This window comes from Tasmannia lanceolata, unplaced genomic scaffold, assembly GCF_043159265.1.
Source record: "Tasmannia lanceolata isolate RefF3 unplaced genomic scaffold, GAP_Taslan_0.1 ptg000008l, whole genome shotgun sequence".
Taxonomy (NCBI): domain Eukaryota; kingdom Viridiplantae; phylum Streptophyta; class Magnoliopsida; order Canellales; family Winteraceae; genus Tasmannia; species Tasmannia lanceolata.
The window spans coordinates 28,349,210-28,361,764 of NW_027518685.1; the positions used below are offsets into that span (position 1 = coordinate 28,349,210).

At 38.6% G+C, this 12,555-nt stretch overlaps 1 protein-coding gene across 1 annotated transcript; it reads left to right on the forward strand.

The window, feature by feature from the left end:
- The first annotated feature begins 3,448 nt into the window (after positions 1-3,448).
- Positions 3,449-6,117, forward strand: LOC143883536 (PPR containing protein). The gene is made up of 3 exons (XM_077386874.1): positions 3,449-3,798; positions 3,887-4,094; positions 5,549-6,117. Exons 1-3 carry the CDS (start codon positions 3,508-3,510, stop codon positions 5,794-5,796), a joined length of 747 nt encoding a protein of 248 aa, XP_077242989.1. The 5' UTR covers positions 3,449-3,507; the 3' UTR covers positions 5,797-6,117.
- Positions 6,118-12,555: the final 6,438 nt, after the last annotated feature.

Here is a 12,555-nt window from a genome sequence, read left to right on the forward strand (position 1 = left end):
ATTCACAGATCCTAGCTGCACCATAGGGGGGCGAATACTATTATTAAGGGGAGTGACCATATGGCACGACTCAACCTTCCTTCCTCCATCATCAACGATACAAAGGATTCTTGTCAAAACGATAAGTGCAATATGTTTTTACAAATTTCATTTCAATTTTGAAAATTTTAATAGTAGACAAATTTTGGGTTCGAGATGCACCAATTTGGAGTCGAGTAACCAACTTGGGTTCAAATAACTAGTTTTGGGTTTGAGTAACTAACTTGGGTTCGACTTACTTCATTTTGGGTTCGAGTAAGCCATAGATCAGTCCCTATTTGATCTCTATTTCTACAACATGTTAGAGTTCTTTTTTGAAATCATTTGTTTTATGGTCAAAACAAGTTCTGAAAAATGTTTTCATAAAGTTGTTTTGGAAAAAGAAAAAGCCTTCGTTGGAAAAGTTGCTTTTTGCTTTTGCTTTTGGAAATAGTGTAGAAGTGTATTGAAAAGATAGTCCCACATTGCTTGTGAGAAAAGTTGGAGATGAGTATATACTACTTTACCCACTCCTTTCTCTTGTTTAGTTGCACAATGGGTATTAGCCTTTGGGTTGAACCGCGGGACGGGGCAACATGCACGCACGCGCGGCGTGAGCTGTAGGGTGCTAGTTGCACTTTTGTAGGCGCAATTTGCACTTGGTTAGGCCTTTGGTTTGGGCCCAGTGATTAGCCCAGCGGGCCTAGTGCACTCCAACGGCTAGTGCCCGGTCGGGTGAGATCTAGGTCATCGGATCAATTGTTTGCGATCTTGGTCGTGAGGAGTCACTTCCCAGCGCTCAAGAGGCGATCGGGTATGATCCGAACTATAGATTGGTGATCGGTCGCGATCTAACAGTTACGGACAATCACTACAGGATTGATCTTGATCGTTGAATCGCGAATGGCCACAATCTAACGACCAGAGTTCAAACCGAACTGGAAAGACACTGTGCTGTAGGGCACTAGTTGCACTTTTTTAGGCGCACTTTGCACTTGGTTAGGCCTTTAGTTGGGGCCCAACGATTGGCCCAGCGGGCCTAGTGCACTCCAACGGTTAGTGCCCGGTCGGGTGAGATTTGGGTCGTCAGATCAATCGATTGCGATCTTGATCATGAGGAGTCACTTCCCAACACTCAAGAGGCGATCGGGTATGATCCGAACCGTAGATTGGCGATCGGTGACAATCTAACGGTTACCGGGGGGACGGGGTTTTAAATATCCCAACAGTCACTCCAGGATTGATCTGGATCGTTGAATCGCGAATGACCACGATCTAACGACCAGAGTTCAAACCGAGCTGGAAAGACACTGTGCAGAGGTGCTTTTCACAATGAAAAGCTACCAGAGGCTCTATAAAAAGGGTAGAACCCAGTCATTTCACGACAGAAACGAATCTATTCATTTCCGGTGCAATTCTAAAAGTTCCAGTGTATTTTCACACTCTTTTCTATCTCACCAAAGTCTTTTTACATACTATTTTCACCGTTATTTCTCTAATTACTGTTTACACTCTTTTCTATCTCACCAAAGTCTTTTTACATACTATTTTCACCGTTATTTCTCTAATTACTGTTATACTGCATAAACAGTAATTAGACTGATTCTCTAAGGCTTGATATTCTCCATGGGCATTTCGGATTTGACTCCGCTTGTGCATAGCGTTGTCAGATATTAGTAGGAATTTCCTACTAGCTTCATTGTATCCTGGAGGCAGTTCGTGGATCCCCTTTGCACACTTCTGGTGGGGGCAAAATCTGTCTTAAGGAAATCATTTCGCGCCTTGAAGTAAACCGGTTTCTATTATTTCATCTCCAACAAATACAATTAATCTCCAACACAACAATCTTAAGAATCGTAGTAATCCGATCATTATCGATACCACGGGTTTCCAATAAACTGAAGTTCTAGTTTTCCAGAGTCATTGTTTCTGATAGTTACTCTCTCTCTCTCTCTCTATCTGAATTGCTCTCTCTCTCTCTCTCTCACTTTCCTCTTCTTTAAGTTATCATCTAAAGCTTAAAAAACCCATAACATGAAGAAAAGAAGTAGAAATGTGGGAGATTTTTGGATTCTATGCCGAGCAGAAATGCAACGATATGATATCAGATGCGTGAGAGCAAAATAGGTCAGAAAAGGGTTTCCAAACTACCGCCTTCTAGCGTTTTCCATAGCCTCTTTGTCTCAAGAGATTTTTTTGAACAAGGAAAAGGAATCTGAGTCTCCTTCTCTGCTCCAAACGCCCTTACCCTCTCTCTTAATCTTCTCTTCCCATTTCTTCAATAGTTTACCCAACAGCTCACGCACGCACGCACACAATCACATGGACTCTTTAAATCTTATGTTCGTTTCCCCCATTTAGCTCTAGGGTTTTAAGTTTCAACTAAATAGTTAATGCACTAAATAGTTTGTTGTTTATCTCATATGAGTATAATCATTTGCATTTGGTTATGTATCAATTTATTTTCTTTGGACTAGTTATTAGTTAATGCATTAAAGAGTTTGCCATGCTTGAGTTTTTCTACTTCTATGAGTTGAGTTGCCTTGCCAAACAAGAGTTTTTCTTAAAAAATTGCGTCAACGTAAAAAAACCCGACCCGAGATTTATCATGGGTGGGCCAGGTTTGGGAATCATGGGTTTTCTGGAAAAAAACTCGACCCGACCCGAGATATTTCTCGGGTAGGGTTGGGTTCTTCAAAACCCGACCTGACCCGACCCGACCCGAGTTGCAGCCCTAATATACATAGAGCGGGCGCCCACATTATTTTTTTTTATAGAAATCCAGTTTTACCAGCAGCCCTCCACATATTGTTTAGATGTTTGGATTGAACGATTAGATCCCAAGCAAGGTTCAAGTAATTGGTTTGTTTTTTATTCCATTTAAAAAAATATAAGATAAATAAAGTAGGGGTATATGTGTCATTTAAGTAAAACAAGCTAACTAACAATAACTGGTAGACGCGTGTCACGTGGTAGGTTTTACGACCACGTTCCGAAGACCGGTAGCTTTTACGCCCCTGTTCAAAACACACACCCAAAAAAAGGATTTGGTCGGCAATTTCGGAGAAAGCTATTTCACGTCTTACTTTTGCATTATAGAACGGCCACAGAAGCACACTTTTCAGCATATTCTGACATAATATTTATTCATCTGAGGTGGCTGTTCTCTCGTGCGAAATTCTTCCCCAAAAAAAAGATTCCGGTGAAATTGCCTAGGAAACCCTCAAAAGACAAAGGTCAATTCCGTTATTTCCTCAGAATTTAAGGGCATTTTCTGCCACCCCGCACCGAAAACAATGCAAGCAAAGAATCTAATCTAATGTAACGAGTGCGCGTGAAGTGCAGTATTTACCAAAAATGCAATGCGGGCCCCACTTCAAAGGGATGATCCAAACCGTTCATCCCAGAAATTTCCATTTTCCTACGCAACTAAAAAGCAACTACTCCTCCCCACGCAATTTCTCCATCTCATACCAACAAAAAAAATCTATGTCGGAAAGAAGCTACCGGAAAAAGATTCAGGGCCGGAAAACAAGGCCTCCAACAAACCCTAATTCATTTTCTCACCATAGAAATCCGAATCCTCGACGCTCAAAACCTCCAAAACAAAAACCCATCAAAGTCCTCAAAAGATGCTCCTCGGAACCCATCCTCTGGACCGTCCGATTAGTCGAAGACCATGATCCGAAACCCGAACTTCTCCTCTTTCGTCCCCACACGTGTACAGACGTATTCACTTCCTCGTGCCGATCTTTGCCTCCCTCTCCCAATAATTATGAGGTAATCTCAAGTTTTTATTATTATATTTCTTGATTTTATTTTATTATGTATTAATAAAGAAGCAAATTTTTTTTTTTTTCAATTTTAGAAATATGGGGAGGATCCGAAGGTAGTTGTAAACGTGACCGTGGAAGGGAGTCCGGGTCCGGTAAGGACTATGGTCCGTTTGGGACAGAGCGTGGACGAGACGATAAAAAACGTGATTGATAAGTATAGAGATGAAGGGCGAAGCCCAAGGCTCGATCGTGATATAGGCTCATGTTTCGAGTTGCATCATTCTTATTTCAGTCTAGAAAGTAAGTTTTTGAGTTGGGTTTTTTTTTTGATGATTTGATTTTGACTTGGGGTTTTTTTTCTCTGATTCCTGCCCACACTTTTAATGAATCAGTTTGTTATTTCAGTCTAGAAGGCAAGTTCTTGAGTTGGTTTTTTTTTTTTTTTTTTATGATTTTGATTTGGGTTTTTTTCTCTCTCATGATTTTATATGATTTTGATGGAAATCACATGATTCCTGCCCACCCCTTTTAATGAATTTTAATCAGTATTTTTGTTATTTCAGTCTAGAAGGCAAGTTCTTGAGTTGGTTTTTTTTTTTTTTTAATGATTTTGACTTGGGTTTTATTTTTCTCATGATTTTATATGATTTTGATGGAAATCAAATGATTCCTGCCCATCCCTTTTAATGATTTTTAATCAGTATTTTTGTTAGTTCAGGAAATTGAGATGTTCTGAATTTGAATTGGTTAGTTTAGATAAACTAGGTTCGAGATTTTAGGAAATTGAGATGCATCCTTACAAATCATTTTGGGAATTGTGACAAATGAAAATGCTCGAAATAAAGGAGGGGTGTATGCAATATGCACCAAAACTAGGGGTTATAATTATGAGTTCCCATTGTTTTCCACGATATTTTAGGAAAATGCTCTGTCTAGAAATAGGCCATTAAGAGGCATAGCAATATCTGTGTGCCTTGATTTTTTTATATTTGCATTGACCTTTGCGACAAAGAATTGATGAGAAAAAATATGGAAATCCTCTTGGCAGATTTGAGATCTTCATGGACCTTTCCCCTTTGGGCATTGTTTGGATCGCAAGGAAAAACATTTTTGATGGAAACTATAATTTTTATCTTGGAAAATTTGTTCTGATCACAATTTAGATGCAAATGATATGATTATGGGTAATTTATAGGGATATTATCATTAGAAGAAGGATAAACTCAAGGGATATTATCATAAGGGGCTCTTGTAAAAAAAGCCAACTACAAGTGCCCCCCTATTGGTCCTTTTTAAAAGGGCACTGATAAGTCGACCCCCTAATATCTTAAATCGACCCCATATCTCCCTCTCTCTCTCTCTCCCCTCTCTCTAAGCACTGCTCTGAATGGGGGACGATTTAAGATATACGGGGGTCAATTTATCACTACCCTTTTAAAATAGTGCATTTATTTTTCTAGTTGTCTGTGCCATTTACATACATTCCGTACCCGTTCTTAATGCACTTATTGGGTTTGACCAATGGGTAGGTTGTTTTTGCAAGAAGTCCCTCTGAAAAATGAATAGGATTGGTTCGAGTTAATTACTTTGTGTGTGTTAAAAGTATAACTTTTAGAAATATTTTTCTTTCCAAACTTTTTCAAAATAATCATGTTCTCGAGCAACTGAGTTGAATGCACAATTTAAAATTAGCTTTGAGAAATTGAAAGTAGTTGAAAGGTAGGATTTATGGATATTGCCTGTGAATTTCGCAGGTTTAAATAAGACAGACAGGATTGGGGACCTGGGGACTAGGAGTTTTTTTCTTCGAAAAAGTTGTAGTATAAACCGCGAAAGAGATGTAGAAGAAGATGAAGGTAGAAAAGAGGAGCTTGTAAATTTAGGTGCTCCTCCCATTGTGGTTCCTCTACTCTTCTCCTCTTTCATTGCTGGAAGGATACGCAAGATTGGAAGAAGAACTCGGAAATTTTGGAAGGTATTAGGTTGTATGGTTTGTGAATGATATGCATTCTTTGTATGGGTTTAATTTTGTATGTAAATTTCTACCTAGAATGCGTATCTGCTGACATGGCATGTGTTTTCTTCGTCTAGGGTTTCCATTGCTCTGTAATGGAAAAGCCCTCTTTCTTATTCTTTTCTATCATTGTCAAGCTTCCTCTTTGTTTATTTGGAGAGAGATGTCGGCAAGAAAGTGTCACCCCATCTGACCTGCTTCATTTGTATTTTACTTTCAATTCCTTGTATATTTCCATCCTTATCTTTAACCATGTAGTCTAAATGTGAAATGCAGTTAATTAAAGAATGATGGAATACCATGGCCATAGTATCTTTCTTATATGCCACTGACCAGGCCTCATATTTATAGGTGAGTTGTTGTAGTTTGTAAATCATTTTATGACAGATAGGATAAAAATGGCTACTGATATCCATGGTTTTAAATTTCGACTGAGGGATTTCGCTCGGGACGAAACGAAATGGCACCGAAACCGAAATGTATCAAATTTAGGTCGAAATTTTGGAAATTTCGGTTGAAATAATTGATAAAATAGTATATTTTAATCCTTTACCAAATTTCAACCTAAATTACCAAAATTTAGGCCGAAATTTCGGTAATTTCGGCTTAAAAAAAACAACATTTTGAAAGCTTTTACGAAATTTCGGTTTCGGTAAGGACCGAAATTTCGCCCGAAACCGAAATTTAAAACCTTGCTGATATCCACATACCATGTTTGGATAATGGGCTAAACTCACCTTGTTTTACATTGTTTAACCAGCTATGAAAACCTTTTACAATTCCCAAAAAGCTTAAAATGTGAAAAACAAAGTTTAGTTTGCCCCATTATCGATACATGATGGTACCGTATCAGTAGACAAAACGTTCCAACAGAGATAGACAAGCAAGAAGTTTACGTGAAAAAAGAAAATTGCTAGAGACCATTGCAGAAGGCATTTCACGGGCTGAAATCTCAAGCTACAGCCGTTCCGTGAAATGCCTTCTGCGTCGAAGACCTCCAAAGTCCAAACAACGGTTTTAAAAGTCTTCGCGTGAATTGTTGACTCGCAAACTCTATTGACTCTTCTTTATTGTTATGACTGGAAACTAATTTCTTAGGTGTGCCGAGTCAACTCGGATTTTCTTTGGGCAATGTTTTGGCTACGGTTGCAACCTGGGTCGGGCTCAACCGGAACCTGACTGGTTCAACCCGATTTTGGCTCGGGTCTGGTTGGCATTTCCTCGGGTTGGGTTGGGTTAGGGTTGAGAAAAGCCAACCCAATTTAATTTGGGGTTGGGTTATGGTTGAGGCCTTGGAAACCCGACCTGACTTGAACCCGCCTCTGTCCTCTAGTTTTATCTTTGAAAGTCTATGGGTTATTGTATTTTTCTATTTGGCCCAAGGTGAACCCGAACCAACCCGGCTCAACCTGACCCAATTTTGGTTTGATGGGTTGGGTTGGGGTTGAGAAATTTAGAACTGAGTTGGGTTAGGGTTGACCATCCTAAACCCGAGGCCTGGTTGGGTTAGGGTTGAGGGAATGCTATCTCGGGCTGGGTTAGGTACCCCTAGTTTTGGCCCACATCTCCCTTTTAAAACACTTTTTCAAACCTTGCCCCATAAGCATCTATTGAGGTAAAGTGACCCTCTTCTTACTATAAGAAGTATCCAATAAGTCCAATTTGTTTGTTGTGGCTTATCTACATTGGGATTCATTTAGTAAATGCTGAGGGTCCCACTTAATAAAAACCTAAAATTAGTTCAATTCGTATGTTGTTGTTTATCTAATTTTGCATTACTCAATCTATCGAATGAGATTTCCGTTGGCCCAGATATGGACCCTCTAGGTCACCTGTGATGGCCCATCAGGTCAAGGAGACAACAACAATACCAGCCACTGCAATGAGCCGTGGTCATTTTTGTTCACCACGACAAGATCGTTACGCTAGTTAATATCTTTATCTACATATAATTAAAAAACAGCACAACATTATCTTAATCAATAAAAAATCACTATGATGTATTGCACACAAAGGCACATGCGGGGTGATTAGGACCACTGAACTGAACCAATGGTGATATATATATATATATATATATATATATACTAGTGGGAAACCAGTGCGATGCAGGGGAGTAATGAGCCAGCCATGACGCGGAGAGAAGTAACAAAATCTTCTAACTTAAATCTTTTTCATTCGAAATTTGCGAAAGCAACGAAAAAAGGATAACTAACATATGCTACTGAACTATTGTGACTCCAAGAAAAAGAAGAGCAAAATTCTTATAACTAATTTGGTGAATACAACCATAATTTAGAGTGCAACTACAAGTCACTAGTCACTAATAAAATACGACTAATATTCAGGTCATGGATATTTAGTCGTTGTTAATAGTTCAGATAATGAGTCATTGACTTTTGATAGTGACAAAGTGATCAATACATCACTTGAAGCGACGATTGATGTGCCCTATAAAATCATGAATGATGAACTTTGACAACACATTATGTAGGCCAATGGAGTTTGGAAAGATGTGTGAATGAAAAAATATTGCATCGATTTTTTCATCAAATTGTATTGATCCATTTTTATTCGATCCTACATTGAAGCCTAATGGATATTCTTAAATTCAAAGTTTTCAGGATCAAGATACGTTTTCTTTTCGTCTTAGAGATTATGCAGCCAAGTTTTTTCCTTGAGATTTTTAGTTGATGGACGTTATTCAAAACTTCAAAACTCGAGAACGATATTTCTTTTTTTTGACCAGGGGAGAACGATGCTCGTGAAAACCACCAAGAATACGTGGTTTGTCTACAAAGTGTGGAATAAGCCCCTTGTTCTCCAAGTTTTATTTTTGCTATATTATTTGTAGCCTGCTTTTTATGTATCAAATCTTGTTTATTTGGCTTTATTTTAGTATCATCAGAAAGAGTTTTAGAATATCTATTTAACGAGTGTAATATCACAAAATTTGGATGTGATTTGAGGAAGTTACTAGTGATTTACGGATGTAGTACATAGACATGATTTCTAATTTATGGTTATTTTAGTCGAGCAGTAGAGAGTTTATTTCCTAAGGTATTGTCGTCTTTCCCTTACTACTTTTTAGGTTTATCTTTAAGAATTGGTGGAGTTTTTTGTTCCTAATTTCTAAGAAGAGTAAAAAAAATGGCAACTTCTCGAACTAGAAAAGACGGATTGTTATTTATTAGCTTTATTGGCTGGAATGAAGAAGTTTTATATTCGATTTTTCTTTCCTATTCTTTTTTACTACATGTAAAGAAGGACTAGAGTTCACCACATAAAACTTCTCGAACTAGAAAAGACGGATTGTTATTTAGACGTGAGGGATTTTAAATTCCCGGGAATCTTCCTCACTGTGGGTCACATTAACTCATGGCCCACTTGCCAAATGTGGTAAAAAAAAGGATTCAATTCACTTGCATCTTGCACCTTCTTATAGGGCAAAGTAATAGTGACCACATAATATTCGTCAACATACTCAGAAATCATTCATTAACATATAAGAAATCATTATATTAATGGGGACCGTTGATTTGATGGGGCATCATAGAAGATCAAAGGTCTAGAATCATTCAACGAAGGTGGAACCAATCCAAACTTGTAGTAGCCAACAATATTTAAAGACTGGAAATGATATATTCACTTTTTTTTTTTACTTGGGACAGCCACCTCCAGCGTAAAAGAGTAGTCATAAATATACTAGAGGGGGCTGTCACAGGTAAAAAAGGGCTGACTATATCAATTCCCCAAAAGCTTTTAGCAGCCAATTACCAACCCCAAAACTTCCTAGTGGAAGAAACACATTGGTAGGAATATGATGGTCCGAAATCCTCACATATTTTTGTATGATATTTGGGCCTAGGCCAATAGTGAAAAGGAAGAACTCTTCATTTTCGGAGGTTCGTACACCGGAGTCTTTATGTAGTGTAAGCCCGTATAGTTCAGTATATTTTAAAAAGTATGGTACGGCCCATACCATAGGATGATCTAAACCGTCCATTTGATGGGTCACAACATAATATATTGTGCCTAAACAATCATTTTTATAGGATGATCCTAGATCTATGGAGAAACTGCATATTATAGAAACCTCTTGATCGGAGGGTTGGGACCTAGGATTATCCTATGGAAATGATTAGTCGAGCACAACCCTATTTCCATTGTGGCCCATCAAATGGACGGTTTGGATGGACCGTATAGTACTTTTTGAATAATATTGGAATATATCAGGCTTACACCATATAAAATCAGAGAAAAGCATTCCCGCGCTGTAGCACAGGGAGCTTCCCTACGCTTTAGTGGCTTATAAAGCCTCCCATTGGTTCGTATAGCGGGTCTACCTTTGTGGGTCCACAAAAAATGCAATGGGAGGCTTTATAAGCCACTAAGCCGCTGAACTTTCCTCATAAAATCAATATTTCTTGTTGAGTTACGAGGTGTGAATGTATGGAAGTGGCCAACCATGGATGGTGTACATCTGATAGACCCACCAAATGGACTTATTAATGAATGGAAGGATTTTCTTCAAAAGGGAAAATGTTATCCTTCTTATCAGTACGGGTGTAAACGGATCAACTTCGATGCGGATATGGCTATATCCGAATTCGAATTTGATTACAGTATATACTATCCGAATTCGATTACAATATAGATTATCCGAATTCGAATTCGACGGATATTTGATATCTATTACCAAATTCGATTCCGGAGGATATTGGATATTATCCGTATCCAAGGGTAAAGTCGAATATCTGAATTCATATCCGAATGTCCGAATTCATATCCGAATTTGAATTCAATAACCGAATTCATATCCGAATGTGATAAAATTGATGGAATAATGGAGGAGGGTTGGGAGAAGATGATGGTCTGAAATTGCAGAGGTGGTCGGATATGGGCAGAGATGGAGGTGGTTGTGATAAAATTGAAAGAGGTGAAATCTGTTGGGACAACAACAAGGGAATGGGAAGGTAGAGATGAAGTGGGTTTTGGAGGTGGCTCCTAATGGTGGAAATCGAAGTGGCTAGCAGCCATGGGATGAAATAGAGCTGAGTCTGAGGAAGAAGATGGGGAGATGGAGATCGGATTCAATGGGGTTGGTGGCCGATCTAGGTGATTGAGATGGTGGTGGCAGATTTGGGCGAGAATCTTGCCGGAAGAATTGGTGATGAGGTTTGATGGTGGCTGTGGAGAGAGACAAAGAGGTTGAAGATGATGATGGTATGGGTTGAAAGGGGGCCGGAATTGAAGGATTTGTCGGAGAATCGAGGATGGTTGGCGGCTCCCTCCTCCCTCTCTCTCTGCTGGGCGAGAAACCAAAATTTCCCCTCTTTGCAACAAAACCCTAGCCTTCCCCAACTCTATGGCAGCTTCTCTTTCTTTTTATACTTGGGGTTGTTTTAGGGAATGATATTAGCACAATCAGGTTTTGATAAATACACAAGCTCAGCTTGTCTTTTGTTCCTGGAAAGGCAACTGATGTTAGCACAAGTAGGTTTTGATATTCGCACAAGCTCAGCTTTTCTTTTCTTCCTGGAAAGACTACTAATGTTAGCACTCCCATGTTTGATATTCGCACAAGCTCAGCTTGTCTTTTCTCCATTTTTCTTTGTTATTATGCGGGGGCGTTCTTGGGAAATGTAATAACCTTTAGGTAATTCTTTAAACACTAAAAGACAAGATGAGCTAGTAGGAATATCAAAATAGAGTTGTGTTGATATCACCTACCTTAATAGCAGCTTGAATTAAACAAAATCACTTATTTGATGATATTATTAAAAATAAACATTTAAAAATAATAAAATGAATCATGGTATTAAATTCGAATACAAATTCGGATATATGGATACGGATGCGGATATTCGGGATAAACAGATATACTTCTCGGATTCGGATGTTAAACGGATCAGATGTACCATTTATCAGATTCGCATCCGCTAAGAGCTGTATATCTCATAAACGGATTCGGATAATATCCGCTTGAAACGGATTCAGATAATATTTGCTTTAAACAGATTCGGATGCGGACGGTAATTGAATTTTCGAATATCCATTTACACCCCTACTTATCAGCGCCTTCTTTTCCCTCAGTATAAAATACGTCGTGCTGTAGAGAAGGTATAGGGTTTTAGGGTTTTAGACTTTTAAGTGAGACTGAACTGTCTTCAAAGGGTATTTTTTTGTGTGTTTATTCAGGGTTTCTATATCTACTCGTGTTCTTCTGCTTTACCGATGAAATGGATTTTATGGTTTGCTTTCTTTGATATCTTTCTCAGGGACTGAAATAAATCCAGGAAACGCCACATACCAATCGAAATAAGGCTTCACATTGGTCATGTTTGTTTGAGAATTCAACGAGATTTTTTTATTTTGATTTTGGGTTTTTGGCAAATTTCTGTTTTGGGTATTGGAAAATCTACTGTTTCGATGTTGGGTTTCATTTAGTTTTGCTTGAGAAAAAGTAGGGTTATTGCAGGCTGCACTGCTTTCCGGTTCAAAAACAGAGAAGTGGGTCGTAGTTCAGTGTAATAGGCTGGTTCTAATGTGTGTTTGGTTGCCTGAGAAATCTGAGTGGAGCCTCTTGAATCTCGAATTTGAGGAGTGTTTTTTCCGTTCTTGGTCCAAAGAGCTTGCATCTTGCTGTTACATCCTGAGACCTCAAATCAATCATGATGTTGAAGGAATATATCCTTTTGATAAGGAGATATCTACATTTTCTACTGGAATGTTTTGATGCCATTC

Bases quoted from the DNA above. Each gene is read 5' to 3' on its own strand.
- LOC143883536 (XM_077386874.1), top strand. From the start codon at position 3,508: ATGTCGGAAAGAAGCTACCGGAAAAAGATTCAGGGCCGGAAAACAAGG. The intron at 3,799-3,886 runs GTAATCTCAAGT...TTTCAATTTTAG, and splicing joins CCTCTCCCAATAATTATGAG to AAATATGGGGAGGATCCGAA. The intron at 4,095-5,548 runs GTAAGTTTTTGA...TGAATTTCGCAG, and splicing joins TTCTTATTTCAGTCTAGAAA to GTTTAAATAAGACAGACAGG.